This window comes from Haplochromis burtoni, unplaced genomic scaffold (assembly GCF_018398535.1).
Source record: "Haplochromis burtoni strain Fernald_Lab_line unplaced genomic scaffold, NCSU_Asbu1 Contig_49, whole genome shotgun sequence".
In the NCBI taxonomy this organism is placed as follows: Eukaryota; Metazoa; Chordata; class Actinopteri; order Cichliformes; family Cichlidae; genus Haplochromis; species Haplochromis burtoni.
The window spans coordinates 407,078-425,315 of record NW_024582410.1 but is presented as its reverse complement, the minus strand read 5'-3'; the positions used below and the strand labels follow the sequence as shown (position 1 = coordinate 425,315).

The 18,238-nt window shown below is 41.3% G+C and overlaps 1 protein-coding gene and 2 long non-coding RNA genes across 3 annotated transcripts; 2 read left to right on the top strand and 1 right to left on the bottom strand.

Annotated features, from left to right (window-relative positions):
* The first annotated feature begins 393 nt into the window (after positions 1 to 393).
* On the top strand, positions 394 to 3,001 carry LOC121814456. Its single transcript, XR_006054367.1, has 3 exons — positions 394 to 466; positions 663 to 720; positions 2,661 to 3,001. It is a non-coding gene; the product is annotated as an uncharacterized LOC121814456 (long non-coding RNA).
* Positions 3,002 to 8,097: 5,096 nt separating this feature from the next.
* def6c (DEF6 guanine nucleotide exchange factor c) lies at positions 8,098 to 17,887 on the top strand. Its single transcript, XM_005923607.3, has 11 exons — positions 8,098 to 8,607; positions 9,254 to 9,394; positions 12,695 to 12,877; positions 13,508 to 13,738; positions 13,829 to 13,975; positions 14,051 to 14,159; positions 15,921 to 16,150; positions 16,812 to 16,919; positions 17,151 to 17,317; positions 17,440 to 17,638; positions 17,738 to 17,887. The coding sequence occupies exons 1-11, from the start codon at positions 8,512 to 8,514 to the stop codon at positions 17,885 to 17,887; spliced, it is 1,761 nt and encodes a 586-aa protein (XP_005923669.3). The 5' UTR covers positions 8,098 to 8,511.
* On the bottom strand, positions 15,557 to 16,812 carry LOC121814461. Its single transcript, XR_006054370.1, has 2 exons — positions 16,680 to 16,812; positions 15,557 to 16,079 (listed from the first exon to the last, which is right to left on the bottom strand). It is a non-coding gene; the product is annotated as an uncharacterized LOC121814461 (long non-coding RNA).
* Positions 17,888 to 18,238: the final 351 nt, after the last annotated feature.

Below are 18,238 nucleotides of genomic sequence, written 5' to 3'. Positions count from 1 at the left end.
ATCTACCGTCACATAAAATTTGACAATGATATCTTGAAAACTGTTGATGTTCGAAAAAGCATGTTCAAAAGGAGAACTGTATATTATTACATTATAATATATTGCTATATTAGTACCATTTATCTCTGTTGAGATGTTGTTGTACCTAATTTATTTATTTATTTATTTTTAATTATACTGTTTTTTGTTCTTGATTCTTTTCTTCTTTTTCTCTCTCTCTCTTTTCCCACCAAAAAAACAGAAAAATTGGCAAGCAGAGCCGCGTCTTAATGCATGCTCAATCATCCAGGTAAGTAAATCCCAAAAGGTTCGTTCTATACATCTGGATGTAGCGTTTTCAGTTTTCAGGAGCGTTTTCAGGAGAATCTTCTTCAGTCTCAGCTGACTGCAGGTTTCCCCAATCTTAGAAACAGGACATTTGCACAACAACTGAACCTAGTCTACTCAATGAACAATGGTCTGTGAGGTCAGTTCCTTTATCATTAATATGCAAATTGCCATGACCATTGATTAAGCAGATTCACATTATAAGGTCAGAAAATGATCATAATTAACTTTGATCAAGTGATTTTAAATGAAGTAAATTTAGAAATTGTTTACATAACACTCTAAGTGACTGACCTGGAACTTTCTTACTTGCATGTGGTGTTGTCGTCCTTTAGTAATGGCATATATGATGCTTACTTTGTGGTCCAGACCATCCAAAAAGCTTCACTAGTGGTGAGTGAAATTCTAGCACTACTTAGCAGATGCTGTCTGTGTATCTGTGCTTTGTACCGCTAAAGTTAAAGATTGCTAGCATTAGCGCATATTATAGCACTCCACTCTTTCATCCTAATATGGTCACTTCATGGTTCAAAAACACAACAAAGTGATAGCTAAAATGCTAACACTAAAGAGTCGAAATATGTAAAAGCAATGAGTGACATCTGCAGCTGAGCATTAGAGCCGAATTAAGGAAAAAAATCTTAGTGTTCATTTTGAGAATACGGTTGAAAGTTTTTTGAGAAAAAAGTCCAAATGTGGAGATTTAACCTGATGTTCTAAGTCAAACAACTGCCATGGTTGCTATATGCTCTACAAAGTGTCTCATGTAGATGAATTTGTGAAACAACTTGATTAGCCAGCTTAGCTAATGTTAGCAATGTACATTTTCTAATCTTCAGGTTTCTGTTGCCATACCTCCCCTGTGTTCCGCGCTTCATGTTTAGACACTCATGTCTTCATGTTTGATCTCGTTTGGTCCTACTTTTCTCTCGTCTGTTTTGTTCTTATATCTGTTTCTCTGACTGCCCCAGTGTCAAGCGTGTCTTCTTCTCAGTGTGTTTTCTGTTTTATCGTGCTAGTCTCTTGCCCTGTGTTCAGTGTGTTCAATTTTGCTTCCCTCATCTCGTTATGTCTATTAATTCCAGCTTTGTTCCCCTGTGTTTCCACTTCCATATATCACCCTGATGTGAATATAAGATAAGATAACTTTTATTAGTCCCACAGGTGGGAAATTTGTTATATAGTGTCAGTTTTCCTTTGTCCTTTAGTGCATTTTTTGCCTGTCTGGCTCCTTCTATGTTCCAGGTTTTAGGTTTTTCTATGTTCTTTATGTACCACACCCTTAGTATTTAATTTCACCCAGTTGAAGTTAGTTACTCTAGTCTCAGCTTACCTTTTGTTAAGATTCAGTTTCAGCCTCTTTATCTGCATTTGGGACTCAAATTTTGGGTCCTCATCCTTACTCCACATGATTTGCGCACCCAGACCGTGATAAGACTTTCTTTCTAATTTCATTATTTCCACTTTATTCTTAAAATAGAATTTCAAGTTTTGACTTGAAAATGAACACTACCGGTAATACTTGTTTTGTTTTGTTTTTTAATCAGTGTGGCCTAGCCCCTCTTTAATTTGGTCTGTGGATAATTCCCAAACAAAGGTATCTGTAAAAGCCTAAACATGTCATGGTCCTGAGTCTGCCGACTCAGTGTTTTGTGTTTCTTTATGCTTTTGTTTATCCTGAGTATGTATTCTGTTATGATTTGCCAGTTGTTAGGTTTCTGTTCTGTGCTTACCCTGGTCCCACTTCTGTGTTCTGTCTATGGCAGGGGTGGGCAATCTCAGTCCACGAGGGCCGGTGTCCCTGCAGGTTTTAGATGTGTCCTCGAACCAACACAGCTGATTTAAATGGCTAAATTAGCTCCTCAACATGTCCTGAAGTTCCCCAGAGGCCTGGTAACGAACTAATCATGTGATTCAGGTGTGTTGACCCAAGGTGAGATCTAAAACCTGCAGAGACACCGGCCCTTGTGGACTGAGATTGCACACCCCTGGTCTATGGTGTCACACTGTCTGTTTGTGAATCTGTCTGTTTAGTTAGTTCAGTGTCCTGTCTGGTTCTCTGTGTCTGAGTTTCCTGTTTTATTCTGAAAGTCCCTGTCTCGTGTGAGTGTGTTCAGTTTACGTTTCCCCTGTCCCGTCAGCTCTGACTTCTCCCAGGTGTGTTGCCCTCCTGTCTCTCATCCCCTGATTACTGCTGTGTGTATTTAAGCCCTGTGTGTTCTCCTGCCTGTTGCTGGTTCGCCTGTGTTCCACGTTGTCCTGTCCTTCATCTGCGGCTCTCTGCCGCGCTCCCCGTTTCTTATGTTCTCAGGTTTGTTATTTCATTTTTCCAGTTTAGGTTTCTTTAGTTCCCTGTCATCCCTCACTGCCTGTTTGCCACTACACCACCCTGTAAATAAACATCACTCGAATCATCAGTCATCACCTGCATTTTGGGTCCTCCTTTCCTCCAACACCACACAGCTCGCCTCGGCAGCCGTGACAAAACATGTGTCACATTCCTGCGCTCACCACAGATCCCAGGAGATCTGAGATTGGCTGTGTTATGTTTCTCTCTGCGTGCCGATGGCCACTTGGCGTGATGGTCGAAAACATGAAAAGATTTATATTTTATAAGAAGTAAGTGGTGTGTAGATTTTTGGCCATTTTTAACATCCTATAAATTACAAAATGTTTGAAGTCACCAGTCAGTCTCACTTTATCCCAGTCCCACTAAAATTTCATAAAAGTAGAACAACATTCAACGATATTCAAATCTTTTTTTTCTTTTTGGATGTAGTCCACAGCTTTTGTAATTTTTTATACTTTGGTAAAAGTATTTCAAACACCAAAACAATTTCTCTAAGATTTAAAGAATTTTTTTTTTTTTTTTAAATCAGCATTAGGGAAACATTATCTCTGCAAAGATTTCTAGGACAATTCAGAGGCTCATTACTAAAAAGGCCAAGGCTCTTCCAGAAATTTTGATTAAAAAAATAAGCCTGTATTATGTAAAAGCACCCTCAACAGGGAAGTTTGAAATGATGTGTAATAATAAAAAAAAAAACCAAAAGAAGAAAAAGCAAAACTGGCTTGGATCCCAAACTGCCACAAAATGAGATCAGTCTTCTCCTGCCACTTTTTCTGGGTATTCCCTCTCTGTCATCATGTCAGTATTATGGTTATCCTTATAAAAAGAGGAAGTTAATGTGGTTAATTAACCGAGATGTTTTCATTACCTCTGACTAGGCAGGTAGGTGATTGGTGGAGAGGGCATGCCAAGCAGGAGTCACCAGAATAAAAATGTCCCTGTCATATTAATGGGAGACTAACTGAAGCAGAATAATAGTGGGTGAGGTAGTGGGTTTCTATTTTTAACTTGCCTTTTACTCACTTTATATTTTTATGTTTGTTTTTTCTATTGAACATCATTAAAATACATAAATATCAGTGTTTTTGTGTTACAATAACGCCAGTGCAGTCCTGATGAAGCAGAATAGACTTGTTTGTATTTTTAAAAACAATATGCAGTACCTAAGGGTCTTTTAAGATTTTAAAAATAACATTTTACTGCACTTATCCTGGAATCATTTATTCTACAAATGGAAAACTGTAAAAGTCAAAGGGATGGCTCCTCCACACCGAGAGAGGGTGTGCATTGGCTGATTCTCGGTCATTTCCCCCTGCAATCACCTCTTCTCTTGATCAGGGCAGCGGCGAGCAGGCAGATGTAGGGATGTGACTGTCAGCGGAGGACTTTGGAGGACTGGTGACCAAGCAGGTGGAAAAGACCTTCAGAATAAACAGATAAATAAGGTGGAAACAAGGCAGCTGCGGATGCAGATAACGACTCAACGCGTACCCATCAGTGTGATTTACAGTCCAGTTGGCAATGGTTTTGCTGGTGGCGGATTAATAAACAGTCATAAAGCTTTGGGAGAACGGCTGTGTGTGTTGCAGGAGGACGAGGGTGAAGGCACTGATAGGAGAAAAAGGAGGAGAGAGGGAGAGTGTAACGGAGAGAGAAGTGAGTAGATAAAGCCAGGATTATGAGTGCACTGCCTTACGACTCGCTGTCGGCTCGGCCGAGTCCCAGCAGACAAGCTTTGGACTGGGAGCATGAGCAGCTAGCTGTGCGACGACTGTCTTCACGGAGTCTTGACCTGCTGACTCCGCCTCCTCTTCCTCGTCGACTCTCTGCCATCCCTGGCTACCTGCTGCCTCCATACCAAGGTCAAGAGGAGCAGCTCAGCCTGCAGCAGCAGCAACAGCAGCGTCTCTCCTTGTCCGTGTGCTCAGAAGGCTCCCTGGCGCCCCCTGCTCCTCCACCTGTGGGTGCTGGCCCACCCTGCTGCCATTCCGTGGGAGTCATGCACCTCTTGCGTCTGGGTCTCCTAGCCTTCAGCTGCCTCTTCTGGGCAGCTGGACTGGCTATCTTCACACTGGGTGTGTGGGCTCAAATTTCCCTGGCAGACTACATGATGCTCTCCGCCAACCGCTACCCCAATGCCCCGCTCATCCTTCTGTCCACAGGTGCGGCCATCACAGCATGGGGCTTCCTGGGTTGCCTGGGGGTGGCTGCAAACCTGCCTTGCGTGCTAAGGGCTTACGGCTTCTTTCAGCTTGCTGCACTTGTAGCCGGTTTGGCAGCAGGACTCTCGGGCCTCTTCTACCGTGAAGAAATTGCCGGTGGATTTCGCAGCGGTTTACAGCGAGCAGTGGCGGGCTACACAGAGGATGAAGGCCGTGCTGATGCTCTAGACAGCCTTCAGAGGGCTCTGAAGTGTTGTGGAGCTGACGGTTGGCGCGACTGGCTTGTGTCTGACTGGGCTATCCAGCATATGAACTTCCTGCCCATTGAGAACGGCACCTCGGTGTCCTTGCCCGACAGCTGCTGCGTGAGGCGAAAGGGTTGCAAGAATCGGCCTCTTCTGGCAGATGACGGTGACGGTGTGGCTGCCGCGGGGATCCATCCGCATGGCTGCTTCCGCAAAGTCTTCAGCTTGGTCAATGACAATGTCTTCCATATTGCTGCTACTGTGCTGGGGTTAGCCTTCACACAGATTGGAGGCATTGCCCTGGCTTGTCTGTTAGCCAATAAACTGGCACCGAGACAGCATGGACGTGTAGTAGCACATTAATACTTAATTAATAAGGCTAGCTGGTGGATTGGCAATTTGGGTTTAATAGAGTTGGGAAGTTTGAAAACCCCCAGGAATTTGTAGGACTTATATAACACTAAAAGTTACTCAAACATATGACACGTGATTCTTTGACAAAACAGTCAAAGGTCCAAACTTGTGTTCAGAAATCCAGCACATTGCTTAAATTCCTTCACTGTCCTTCTTTACAGCTAGATGAGGGAAGCTACAGATAGCTGCCAGGGAAGTCAATATGCTCTTTTTCCTCTTTGCATTGCAAAATCGGGCATTTTCCTGAAAAATTTAATACCTTGGGGCTGAGCACTCTATAGATTACCAAACTGATCATTGTGTAGTTAACATTTACTTTAAAATGAAGTATTACAGGAAAAAATGCATATTGCAACTTTAATGAGGTTCTTATATTATCCTTCAGTGGTTTCAGTCAAGTTACTACTTTTGTGCGTCACTTTTCCCTTTGCAGCTGTATTACACTTACTGGCCTCAGCATGAATAATGGAGGTTGTCTTCTCATGTAATGTTTTTTGTGCTACATGCAACAGCGTAGGAACAACTGGGTTTGCGTAACAGACTTCAGATCTCACCCGGTGGCAGTACAGTGAGACATTTTCTCCTTTTTGCTGTATGAATTAATTAAGAAATATTTAAATGATGGCATGAAATAATATACCTCTCTGTGTTACATACTTGATCCTTGGACCTTTTCACCTCTGGCACACCTCAGTCCTAAATGCACAGGAATGTTCACCAGCTGTTTTCCACTTTGATCGTTTAGTCTGGCTGTGCTCACAGATGTTTGTATCTACTTCATTTCGTTTTCCCATCTCAGAGATCACTCTGCGCTGGTTTTGGTGCTTTAAAAAGAGATTAATATTACTGTCTGGTATTTTGTGTTGTTTTTACACCCAGTAGTGCGTACTAATTTCCACTGTGTCGAGAGCTTTGGTTAGAGAGTTTATTAAATTATGACTGCTTTCGATCAGTTTCTTCCAGATGTCACTGTGTTGTTCCAAAGCACATCATTGAAAGGTATGACTAGAAACACGCACTACTGGCATGAAACAACAAGCAACAGCAAAAAGTTGGGTTATATAAACATTTGTCTTGCTCTTCTTCTTAGATTTTTAGCTTAGCATATACTTGTGAGACATATGCAACCTTATAAAGAAAGTATTTCAATAAGATGAATGTGAATGTGTTATATTGTACATGTTTTAGTATTACTATGCACTGAAATTATATGAAACCCTTTCAGCCTTCTCATTATGGTGCATCTCCAAATTTCTTCCTTTTTATTGTTCTTATTAATGTAATATATGATAAACGGTCCCTATTTAATAATGCATAACTGGTATATATGATTACCAGCTCTGCAAGCAAGCATGACCTACACTGTAAACTATTTATGTAAACAATAAACAAAGAAAACACTTGCCTAAATATGGGATATAATGTTGATTGCCACAGTCTTCTACCCTCGATTATGTTAAATGTATAAATTCTGGTAATGAAGAATTCATGCATAATAAACATGTTGTGAAGCTCTTTGGGGTTCTAATGTGTTTTTCTTTCTCTTTAATGTTGATTTATAGCCTTCATCTTTAATGTGGGAACCTTTTGCATGCATTTTAAAGAGCTATAGAAGCAGCTCTATGTCTTTATTCCGTTGGGAAGGTCATGCTGGAGGTGTGCCAGAGCAGGAAATTCTCATTGCATTGAGAAGTAGATCATGGCTGGGACCTCTGGCCACGTAAATCTGAATTATTGCTAACTGAGTGACATCTCATTTCTGCTGTGCACCTGAGACGATGGTGATTAGATCTGCCCTTGAAGGGAGATAACAGAGTGCAGCATATGCAGCATATGCACAGCTGAGGGTGATGAAACAGAGCACCCTGAGCCAGCATTGATTGGTCAATGGAGCACAAAATAATAAATTATGGAAATAGAAATTGTGATCAAGTCTTTCATACTTTACCCCCACATTTACCTTAAAACCAACATCTATGAGTGTTAGATGTAGAGAGACTTTAGGCTATGACCTCTGAACAATGACAACCATTTTCATGACCTAATTATGCTATTGATTAGCCTACATTGTGCTCTAATAAGGTTTCTGTCTGATTAGGCTGTGCTTGTTGTATCCTATTTTGCCCGAGGTTAGGCCATGCCTCCACCTCCAGTTTAATCAAACCAAAGAGGAGCTCTGAGAGAGATTTAGACACCTGAATTCAGACAAACGCCAAACTTTTTATGCTCTATTTCTAGTCCATTTGAATTGAATCAAAGGTCTGAACCCAGCATACACGATTTTTTAACGCCATTGCATGAAATCAAAGGCTCATCGGGTACAAAAATAAATGTCTGCAATGTGTGCAAGTTATGCACATAAACACAACATGAAAAGTAGAAAAATAATCCGTAGTCACTGAGCTAAATAATAAAACATTTACTGCTACTACTAATATTAAGATCAAGTGCTTCAGCCTTGCCACAGGCTACATACTGTGGCACCCCCAAACCTTTAAGATTTTTAACCTACTCAAACAAATGTGGCCTTGGGCTCTTTACCAAGATGGGTGTGTCCTTTAGCAAGTCTCCTGAATCTGATAACAGGATTCCTCCTCTTTGGTTTTGGTTTTTGGCAGTGCGTTGAGGAATTCAGGAGCCCACCCTCTCAGGAGAAATACCTTAGATACAGTTCTGTGAATACATGTAGTGTGAAATCATCACGTAAATGTATTCACACTGTCGAGATCTATCCATGTCTGCTTTTTCCCCCACTATTTTAAATCGTTTTGTTGAATTATGAGAAGGGAGGAGGACCGTGTGGTGCTCCAGGTTTTGTTTCGGCTCTCCGCCTCTTTAAGTCTGCACCACATCTGATACTTTGGGCCTTTGTCGTTTGCACCGCAGTGAGTGCTCTGCTCCACATTTTGCTTGGCTGTTCTCACCACACGGGCGCTCACCCGTGGCTGCGTAAAAAGCCGCTGCGCACCGCTTCGGAAATGTAGTTTTGCGCGTCCCCGGCGGTCTCCAAAAAATGGACCTAAAATCCGAACTCCTGAAGTCCATCTGGTACGCTTTCACGTCGCTGGACGTGGAGAAGTGCGGGAAAGTTTCCAAGTCGCAGTTAAAGGTAAGGAGAATTTTAGTGCGAGACGTTTTTAAGATCAGGAAACTGAGACCGAGGGGCGTCCGCTGGAGAGAGCACAGAGACAAACACAAACGCTTTATATTCTTGCAGTTTTACTTTGGTCATCACTTCGACTCTATCTAAAGTCAGAACTCAAACGTAGTGGTGTGTACGTGTGGTGGCATACTGTGCGTGAATTCGTGTTGTAATCAGAGGAACATGAGACACGCAGACAGATTAAAAGCTCGCACTCAAATCCAGATCTTTTCAGACATTAACAGACGTTTAGCCTGTTCAGAGTGGAGGTGAAAGTCCAACCTTATCATGGCCTTGATACCACACAAAATTGTCAGGGTTTCTAAATAAAAGACGAATATTATGTTTTGCCTTCTTTCCCCCTCGGTAGGTTTTATTTTGCCTGTTAACTTGCTTTCCCTCCACTCCCTACATGCCTAACTGACCCCCCCTCTTGGTTAGAAGAATCCAGGGAAATAGCAGAAAGCTGCCCTGACATGCTTACTCACTGGTGACTAGCTGCCTGTGCTTGTGAGCGTTTGTTTGCTGATATGTGAAGAAACAAGGGAGTGTGCGGGAGTTGTGCTTAGTTTTATCCATCCACTTATGCTGTATGTCTGTTTGAATTCTCCAGGTGCTGTCCCACAACTTGTACACAGTGTTGAACATCCCACATGATCCCGTTGCTCTGGAGCAGCATTTCCAGGATGATGATGATGGACCAGTGTCTAATCATGGCTACATGCCCTACCTCAGCAAATACATACTGGATAAGGTAATGTAAAAAATACAATCTATGCAAAGGGTTTTCCTTCAGCTGCAGTTATACTCGTATTTATGTTGTTCAAAACTCTTACGAACACATCACTGAGCAGTACCTTTACCCTCGATCTCATGCTCCTTCATTACCACGATCATTAACTTAAGTTTATGTTTACATTGCGTGCCAGCTGATCGTGCAGTACTGTGTGCCGATCTGCAGTTGAATGACATTCCCATTTCATGCAGTATTTACTCAGTTTCGAGTAACACTTGCAAAAACCTACAGTACCCGGCTAACTTAAAAAGAAATTCAGAACCGACTAGTTGTTGGTTTTGGACTTATTGAGATGAGGAAAATATAGCCCTTATATCTATTTTACATTTTCCCTTTAATTTAACCTAGCTGTGCCTGAATACTTCCAGCTAGTACTTTATTAACAGTTCAGTCAAACCCCCTGGGTTTTGTTTTGTCAGGTTTTTCTTTGTTTGTAACTATTGTTACATTGCTTAGAACCAGAAATGAAGATTACAAAGCGAGATTAGTTAGCAAGCTATCGTGATCTTAAAGTCGGACATTCCAGCGACACAAAGGTCGACTCTCTTTTGACATTATGCTGAGACCGTAACATGGTCGGGCAGTTTATGTTCAGAGTTTCAGTTTTGAAAGCCCAACATTCTCTGCTGAAGAAATACGTGTTAGCTAGCCTAATAGTCACACTGTGCTTCAGAGCTGCCTTAAACCTTCGGCACAGATTCAACAAGATGCTGGAAACATTCCTCAGAGATTATGGTGACATGATAGCATCACACAGTTGGTGCACATCTCCCATTCCACTACATCACAAAGGTACTTTATTGGATGGAAATCTGGTGGCTGTGGAGGCCATTTAAGTCAAGTGAACTCTTTATCATGTTACAGAAACCAGTTTGAGATTATTTGAGCTTTGTGACATGGAGCATGGAAGCATCCATCAGAGGACGTGTACACTGTGGTCATAAAGGGGTGGACATGGTCAGCGAAAACAAACAAAAAACCTGTAATTTTTTAATCGCATGTTGAATTTGACTATTTACACTTTATGAAAACCTCTATCAAAAAACAGAAAATGTACTGGCAGAACTGTACTGGGACTTTTTCAATTTTTATAGCGCAGCTGGGTTCTTTTTACAGTGACTCTCAGGTAGGCCGCAATCTTTCAGTGATTCTTAGTTGGTACTCAGGGGTAAAAGTGTGTCAAAAAAGTATTCCCACCACTATTACATCAACAAAAAATACTTGTCTCAGCATTAGGGCTGGGCGATATGACCCAAGATTCATATCTCGATATTTTTTAGCTGGATGGCGATATAAGATATATATCTCAATTTTTTTTTTTTTAAAGCCATAAGTTAAGAACAAAAAGAGAGTTCTTAGTCACACTGTGTCCCAGATGTCACACGGGCACTTTTATTTATATACAGCGTAGATGTACATGAAAAAATTACTCAAAAATAAATTATCAGCATTTATTAAATAATCATGGTCCATAAATAAAAGAAAACTATGTTCTTTTTGTGCATAACAAAAAGCTCAGAATTGTGCAGTCAAAATGTAAACTAACAGACGCTGAGCATAATAACAAAGAGACAGATTTCACAGCTGCACCACGTCTCTGAACAGGTGCCATTTGTGGTCCTTATACACACACAGTACGGTAATATTACGTTGAAGCACAGTACGTATCACTCCGCGAGGCTCCTCCTCGGTAGCCGTAATCACCCGACAATCCATCAAGCGGTGCAGCTCCGTAGCCTATAGATAGTCATATTAAAACATTTTTTGACAGATTGCTGAGCGCTGTGTACCACATAAAATCGGTTCGCGGTCAGTAAGCACAACCAGAATTCATACATAAGGCGCACTGTCGAGTTTTGACAAAATGAAAGGATTTTAGGCCGTGCAGCCCGGTTAGCGCGGTTAGCTCGCTAACACGTTGACGCCGTCCAGCCCCACGCACGGGGCGATCCGCGGTAACTCGCTAACGGAGATTTTCCGCTTTCATCTTGTCATTGCCTGCAGATGAAGCTATGGCGGAGGGGCAGTTGTGTTCAGTGAAGGAGAGGCGAGGCCGAGTAACGCAGCGTAGAGACAAAAGTGGACGAAAGAGAGGCAAACCTGCGGCTCCACAAGTATAATTATAACGTAACATAGACTATATCGATATAAACGATATTGTCACATCTTATATCTCGCATGAAAATATATCGATATTTTTAAAAAACTCGATATATCGCCCAGCCCTAGCAGAGATCAAAACTTCTCAGACCAGAAAACATTTTCCCAATTATATTTTGTCCTGTTTCGGTGAGCCTGTGTGAATTACAGCCTCGGTTTCCTGTTTTAGCTGATAGAAGTGTGGCCTTCTGCTGCTGTAGCCCATCTATTTCAATGTTTGACTGTTTTGTACATCAGAGATGCTCTTCTCCATACCTTTGTTGTAATGAGTAGTTATTTCAATCACTGTTGAAGCAGTCAAGGGATTTTTTACCACTCAATGTTTTCTCTTTTTCTGACCATTCTCTGTAAACCCCAGAGAATGCTGTGTGGGGAAATCCCAGCAGATCAGCAGTTTTTTGACATAGACTATCTGGCACCAACAATCATGCCATTTAAAGTCACTAAAATCATCTTTCTTCCCCATTCTGATGCTCAGTTTGCACTTCAGTAGGTCGTCTTTACTTAATAATATCTACACGCCTAAATGCATTGATCTGCTGCCATGTGACTGGCTAATTAAATATTTGTGTTAATGAGAAGCCAAACAGGTGTATCTAACAAAATGAGTGCACCTCACTAGCAACATAGCAGTGGAAATGTGTGTCACATTGTCACAGGATTTTCCATGTACTCAGCTGGTGATATTTTTATGCTTGATGCCAATGCTGCTGAAGTCCTTTTTTTACACTGTTAAGAGTTGTAGCTGAGTTATTGTAACTTAATGATCTTCTGAAGCAGTCAGTCTTATTTGCAGCAGCAGTGTTGTGTTTTACTCTTATATTTATATAAACTTTAGAGATCTTTGTAACCCGTTTCTTCTGACTGCAGCACGCAGTGCTCAGTCGAGTCCCATTTTATATAAGTGTGCACAGAGATTGAAGCAGAAAGCGTGAGTTAATCGAGAAAGATGATAACCAGTGTCATGATAAGAAAGCCAGGCAGTGTTGAACTTCCTTCATAACACACCCCTCAGGAAACAAATAATCTTATGTAAAACTGTTTTAAAAAGTGCAGTTTTAGTTTCAGTTCAGAGCATTTCCAGTTTTGCATTTCCAGGTCAAAAAGGGGATGTTTGATAAGGAGAAATTTGATGACCTGTGCTGGACAATGACCATGAAGAAGAACTTCAGAAGGGTGCCACAGGGGACACTGCTATCGGAAAGGGACTGCTTCAAGCTCTTCTGTTTATTCAACCTTCTGTCAGAGGACCGATACCCACTGGTGATGATACCAGAGGAGGTAATAGTTATGAAGAATAAGGAGAGTGAAATGTGTTCACTGAGAATTTGTAGAAACACTTAAAGTTGGAGAGGATTTTATTTTAGGCAACTGATTGAGGCCTGATTTATTAGGGCTTTCTTGAAAAGGCTCAAATCCACAGTGATTATATTTTAAGTCATTTGTATGCTATAAATGGAAAAATGGACACACATTGTACAAAAAGTTAAACAATTCACTTTTGATTTAAAAGAAACAATTTAAGAGAGTTAGAGGAACAAACACCAGCAACGCTTGTAGTTTTTAGACACTGCTATACCCAAATACCCAAAAAGAAATATAATTTGTGTGTGATGACAGAGTTAGGACAGTTTAAAGATTTTCTCAGTAGGAAAATACAAGTGCAAGTAAGTTAGTTAATGAGGCTCTTCCTTCCTGCACTTCCTCCATAATGCTTTTGGTATCCTGTCGACAGAGATAAAAATAAACGGCTTCTGTAGAAGTCACTCAGTGAGCTCCTCATGAAGAGTGATATCAGAAAACCACAGAATACAATCTGTGTTGAGTCAGTATTTGCATTGTCGGTGCCGTTAATATTTGGTTTTCGCGATGTGCAAAAAGTTTCGTATACAAATATTTGAATGCTTCTAGGTGGAGTATCTCCTCAAGAAAATCTCCACTGCGATGAGCGAGGAGTGGGATGGGAAGCCCATGGAGGACTTACTATCGCAGGATGCTACAGTGTGGGAAGAGGGAATGTCCGTGTGGACCTTCCTGGAGGATATGAGTGCAGGCCGGCTGCTGAGCGTCACCAGCGCTGAGGCCTTCAGCCTGGCTTTAGATGAGGTGTTCCTGGAGATCTATCACAGCGTTCTCAAGAGAGTGAGTTGTGCTGTGTCACTGGAGCCTATTTGACTGCTCCCTTGACATTTTTGTCTTTCTTTGTTCTTCAATTGATCCCTTGTTTTGCAGGGTTACATGTGGAAAAAGGGGCATGTGCGTAGGAATTGGACTGAGCGCTGGTTTGTGCTGAAGCCCTCCTCCATGGCCTACTATGTCAGCGAGGACTTAAAAGACAAGAGAGGGGAGATCCAGCTGGATCAGAACTGTGTCATAGAGGTTAGTGAGGAAAACTCAGCATGTTTAACTCTTTACCAACCAACGCTGTGACTTATATACATTTTTTTCTTTCAGTCTATTCCAGACAGGGAGGGGAAGCGCTGTCTGTTCTGTGTGAAAACCCATAGTAAAACCTACGAGATGAGCGCGCCTGACCAGAAACAGAAAGTGGAGTGGACTCAAGGTGTGTAACTTACAATGTGTGTGCTCATTGGTTTAGTGTGGTTGAAATGTACTGAAGCTTATCATAGTGTATATAAATAATTCCAGGATCTTTCAGATATATTGAGGCCACTTGTCAAACAATCTGTGTTTCATTGGTTGCTAATTATTTGTGTTTCTTTTGCCAATGATTAAGAAAACTTTCAGAAGTCAGCTGAAGCTTATAAAATGTTGACTAAGTCACAGTTACAGCCAGACTCGATAATGCTAAAATAGTTTTCCCTCGATGTTTTGGGTCAGTATCTCCACAATTCATCGTGCCACTTCTATAAGCAGTCACACCTTCAATAAACACTAGTGACTCAGTTCTTTGTCTCCACCATGTTTGACGGAGGACGTTGTCTACATGTCCAAGTTAAACTCAATTTCATCTTTACAATATTTTTCATAACTGTGCAGGCTCTTTTTTATTCTTAGTAATGTTTAACCTGACCTTCCAGTTCTTGAGCGTAACCAGTGCTTTGGACCTTGTTGTAAGCTCTCTGTATTTCCATTCATGAAGGCACCTCTTGATTACAGACTTTAACAGTGATATCTCTACCTATACTCTGATAGGTGTATTTTAGGTTTTCAGCCTAATGATGGCCTCCTTCATTTGCACTGATATCTCTTTGGGTCTCCTCTTTAAAATTACATATATTATGTCTGCTTTATTTGTCATAAAATAACAAGGGGACTCACTGAAACTGCTTTTTAGCCAATTGGTGTTTTTGAGCATTTGAAAATGGAGGACTGTGTATAAAAATGGCTGTAATTCCTAAAGAGTTAATGCATTATTTTTTCAAAAACCTTTGAATTAAAGGTGAAAGTCTGCACTTCAGTCACGTCTTGATTGTTTAATTTAAAATTTACTGTGGTGTTGGACAGAGATAAAGCACAAAAATGGTCTCTGGTAACTATATAAAAACTGCTTTCAACCATGACTCAGTGCCATTAACTTCCACAAGAAGCATTATAGAATGCAGCTGTCTACGAATGGAGAAAATCCAGGACTTTCTCCTTTTATCAGAAGGAGTTTTAAGAGTTGAGAAAAAAGAAGCAATGACCAAAAACACTGCACAACACTATTAAGCATGGTGCAGGGAGCATCATGATTTTAGGTTATGCAAGTCTCTTAAACAGCTGCAAGAAAAGGTGTGATGGAGGTTGTTGATACTAAATGAGATTTAACTAGTTAGTTACTGCTTCCTGTAATAACAAATTGTGTTTGCCTACGATTGTGACTGAGATAAGGAGCCACATTTCATGAATAATAGGTTCAGACAGCTTGGTAATTTGAAAAGAAGTCACAAAACACCTCTTCTACAAAAAAGACAAAGAAGTACAAAGTTTGGGTTAAAGTGGACATGACTATTTTTCTTACAGCTCTGCCTTGTAACACTGAGACGCATCTTTTTTTTTTCATGAAAGAATGCTGCCATGGCTTTCTCATGTAAAAACAAAGTGTACATGTAGTTCGTATCTTTGCTTTGTTCGTAGGCTGTTCATTCTATTTATAGCAGCAAATGTGGTGTCTGCAAAGATTAATGATAGTGTGGCAGCTGATCCAGGTGATAATGAAGGTGATGATGAGGGTTTGCTAAGATGCAACTCATAGCAAGAAGTCTTTTCTGAGGGAAGCTATAGAAGGAATATATTGTTTTTTAATTGTTTTAATATATTATTTTCTATAGCAAGGCAACAAACTTGCATTACTATTTTTATGTATTCTTTCACTATTCAGCCATTCAAACTGCCCTCCGTCTTCAGAGTGAGGGAAAGTCTTCCCTTCACCATGAACTCAAACTGAAGAGACGGATCCAGCGGGAAAACAGTCAGCGGGAACGCAGCCGGAGCGCCCGCAGCAGCTGCAGCAGCAGGGGCAGCCAATCTGATGACTTGACTATCAATGAGACGGAGAAGACAGAAAAAGACAAAGACAAACAGGACTTAGAGATTGAAAACATTATCAAGGTAAGTGAGGGCTATAAGAATCTTTTTTTGTAATATTTATTTAATTACATCATGCACCAAACTATCCATGGTAGTGATTATTTAACTAATTCATAGTGGCACTGGGCAGCTGCCAGTGCAGTTCATTTTGTCCATTTAAAAAGTACCATGTACACTCACTGGCCACATTTTTGTTAGATACACCTGTTGAGCTGCTCATTAGGTCAAATACCTAATCAGCCTATCACATGGCAGCAGCTCAGTGCATTTAGGCATGTATACATTAATAAGACGACCTGCTGAAGGTCAAAGGAGATTTAAATGACTTTGAACATGCACTGTTGTTTGTGTCGGACAGGCTTGTCTGAGTATTTCAGAAACTGTACAACCATCTAACCGGTTTATAGAAAATGGTCTGAAATAGAGGAAATCTCCTGTGAGCAGCACTTCTCTGGGAAAAAATCACTTGTTGGTGCCAAAGATCAAAAGCGGAATGAGCAGATTACTTACAGCTGTAAGGAAAGCAACATGAACTCAAATACCCACTTACTTCAACCACGTTATCAGGAAGAGCACCGCTGAAAGCACAATACGTTGAACCTCGAAGCTGATGGCCTAGTGTCACCTGCTGGATAGAGGTGAAAACACAAACCAAACAATGGCTCTTTCATCTGTTTCACAGCATGCACGGGAACTGGAAACTCGCCGAAGGGAGGCAGAGGAGAGAGAGCGGAGGAAGCAGAAGGAGGTGCAGATGGAACTGGAAAGACAGCTGAAAGAGGCTGAGATGGTAAAAAAAAAAAGTTTTCCACTTGACACCAATTATGTACAGAGTCTTTTCTCCTTGACTTTGATCTTTGAGAACTGCAGCAAAATGTTGACTGTCATTATAAAATTCACACCTAGTCTTTAATGATTTGGAAAAATGGTTATGACAGTCCAGGAAAAGGTGATTCAGGAATTGGTCAGTTTATACCGCTCTGTTGTGCATCTGTTTATGTAGCTGTGTGTGTGTGCATAGATAAAAGACAGCATGCAGGCTGAGATGCAGGTGAAGGAAAAGGAGGCTGAACAACAGAAGAAGAGGATCAGGGAGCTGGAGCTGACACAGCAGCAGCTGGAAGTTGCCCTTAATATGGAGATCCAGGCTCGGCTGGAGGAGGAGAGGGCCAGACTGGAGCTTGAGCGGTAACAATGGATTTCTAACTCTTATTATGGCCCTTTATTATTTTATTTGTGATGGAGATCTGAGATATCCATGAGAAGTATTAACATTTTCAGTTGCTTCTTCCCTTTTTCCCCTCCTTCAGGTTGCTGCAGGCTGAAGATGAAAAGAGGAAACATTTCCAGCTCCTCCAGGAGCAGCAACGTACAATGCAAAACCTCAGCCCCATACAGGAGCTGTCAGATGGCAGTCCCGATGAGGACACCCCCTCAGCCCTCAACTCTGCCTCTCAGGAGCTCCAGGATCTGCAGGCATCTCGCCAAAGAAGTCACCAGCGTCTGGAGGTGAGCAAGTTTGTTTTGACTGGCTTTGTGAGCAGCATCTTATTTAGTGCTCTTCTAAAACAATACTGATGAGGATGCCTGCATGATTTTTGTTTCCAGGAGGTTCAGGAGAGGCTGAGGAATGCCAGTCAACATGTACGGCACTGGAACATCCAGCTGAACCGACTGATGACCCCCATTACTCCTGCAGGTGCGGTATTCACTTTGCCTCTTTGCAGTACAGACTTCAGGAACAGAGTGTTAGTATAGTTAATAACAGTGTAGACCATATAATCTGTCAGATAATTGCATTAAAATGCTACAAAAGGCACCTACCCCCAAACATGTCAAGAGATTCATTCAGTGACTTGAATGAAAGAATCTGACTCACCTCAAGTTAATTAAAATTAAAACTAAATCTTATTATGATTTAAACACGGAAATCTTAAAACGAAAAATAACCGCATGCACAGTACAAACAGTGCAGGGGATAGTGCTATATACAAAGTGGTGACAGGGAAAAGGCTCCGGGGAAATCCAGGTAGGGAAAAGACACTTGCTCCTCTTCTGACTCTCTCTCCAAACACTCACACAAAAAGGGAATCCGCTCGGGGAATGCAG

What these genes read in the sequence shown, in the direction of transcription:
- def6c (XM_005923607.3), top strand. Translation starts at nt 8,512, where the DNA reads ATGGACCTAAAATCCGAACTCCTGAAGTCCATCTGGTACGCTTTCACG. An exon ending in ATCACAGCGTTCTCAAGAGA is followed by an intron (nt 13,739 to 13,828) that starts GTGAGTTGTGCT and finishes CTTGTTTTGCAG; the next exon opens with GGTTACATGTGGAAAAAGGG. An exon ending in AGCTGAAAGAGGCTGAGATG is followed by an intron (nt 16,920 to 17,150) that starts GTAAAAAAAAAA and finishes GTGTGTGCATAG; the next exon opens with ATAAAAGACAGCATGCAGGC.